General features: G+C 59.1%; 1 protein-coding gene across 1 annotated transcript in view; it reads left to right on the top strand.

Moving 5' to 3' along the window:
* Positions 1-341: 341 nt before the first annotated feature.
* The window catches only part of LOC104471167 (gap junction beta-3 protein-like), an 859-nt gene continuing 164 nt past the window's right edge, over positions 342-1,036 (top strand). Inside the window, exon 1 of the mRNA XM_010086449.1 lies at positions 342-1,025. Coding sequence (XP_010084751.1) covers positions 342-1,025 — 684 coding nt within the window. The remainder of the gene's footprint in view (positions 1,026-1,036) is intronic.

Here is a 1,036-nt window from a genome sequence, read left to right as displayed (position 1 = left end):
CGGCACCCCTGGGAGCCAGCTCAATGTGCACAGCTGGGTGGGGGACGTGGTGGCAGGGACCTGGCCGGTGGCTCGTCCCTGATGGCAAACCTCCATCAAAAGGAAGCGCAGGGAGATCGAGTCACCCCGACTGTCACCAGAGAGTGCAGGGCTGGGCTTTACTGGCCACGAGTGGGATGGTCCTGCCGGCCAAAGGGGTGTAACGTGGTGAGGGAGAGATTCTGGCAGGTCCATGCCAAGAAGTCCAGCAAGAGATGAGCTGCCCCGTTGCCGTCTCTCATTGTATCTCTTCACCTGCTGCTTCTGCTGCCGTTTCTCCAGGTCGGTGACTCTGGTCCCCCATGGATTGGAAAACGCTGCAGGCGCTGCTCAGTGGGGTCAACAAGTACTCCACAGCCTTCGGCCGCATCTGGCTCTCCGTGGTCTTCGTCTTCCGCGTGCTGGTCTACGTGGTGGCGGCAGAGCGGGTCTGGGGAGACGAGCAGAAGGACTTTGACTGCAACACGCGGCAGCCGGGCTGCACCAACGTCTGCTACGACCACTTCTTCCCCATCTCCCACATCCGCCTCTGGGCCCTGCAGCTCATCTTTGTCACCTGCCCTTCCCTCCTGGTCATCATGCACGTGGCCTACCGGGAGGACCGCGAGAAGAAGAACCGGGAGAAGAATGGGGAGAATTGCCCCAAACTCTACAGCAACACGGGGAAGAAGCACGGCGGGCTGTGGTGGACCTACCTGCTCAGCCTCTTCTTCAAGCTCATGATAGAGATCCTGTTCCTCTTCCTCCTCCACAAGATGTGGGACAGCTTTGACTTGCCACGGCTGGTCAAGTGCTCCAACGTGGACCCCTGCCCCAACACTGTGGACTGCTACATCGCTCGGCCAACTGAGAAGAGAGTCTTCACTTATTTCATGGTCGGAGCCTCCTCCATCTGCATCGTCCTCACCGTCTGTGAGATCTTCTACCTCATCTTCAAGCGGGTTGTGCGGAAAGCACAGAAGTGGAAGAAGTCCACCAAGCGCTCCGTCAACTACAG

The sequence above is a fragment of the Pterocles gutturalis genome, unplaced genomic scaffold (assembly GCF_000699245.1).
Source record: "Pterocles gutturalis isolate BGI_N339 unplaced genomic scaffold, ASM69924v1 scaffold1771, whole genome shotgun sequence".
Taxonomy (NCBI): Eukaryota; Metazoa; Chordata; class Aves; order Pterocliformes; family Pteroclidae; genus Pterocles; species Pterocles gutturalis.
Note: the sequence above shows the minus strand (reverse complement) of the source record. Positions and strands in the feature narration are given on the sequence as shown.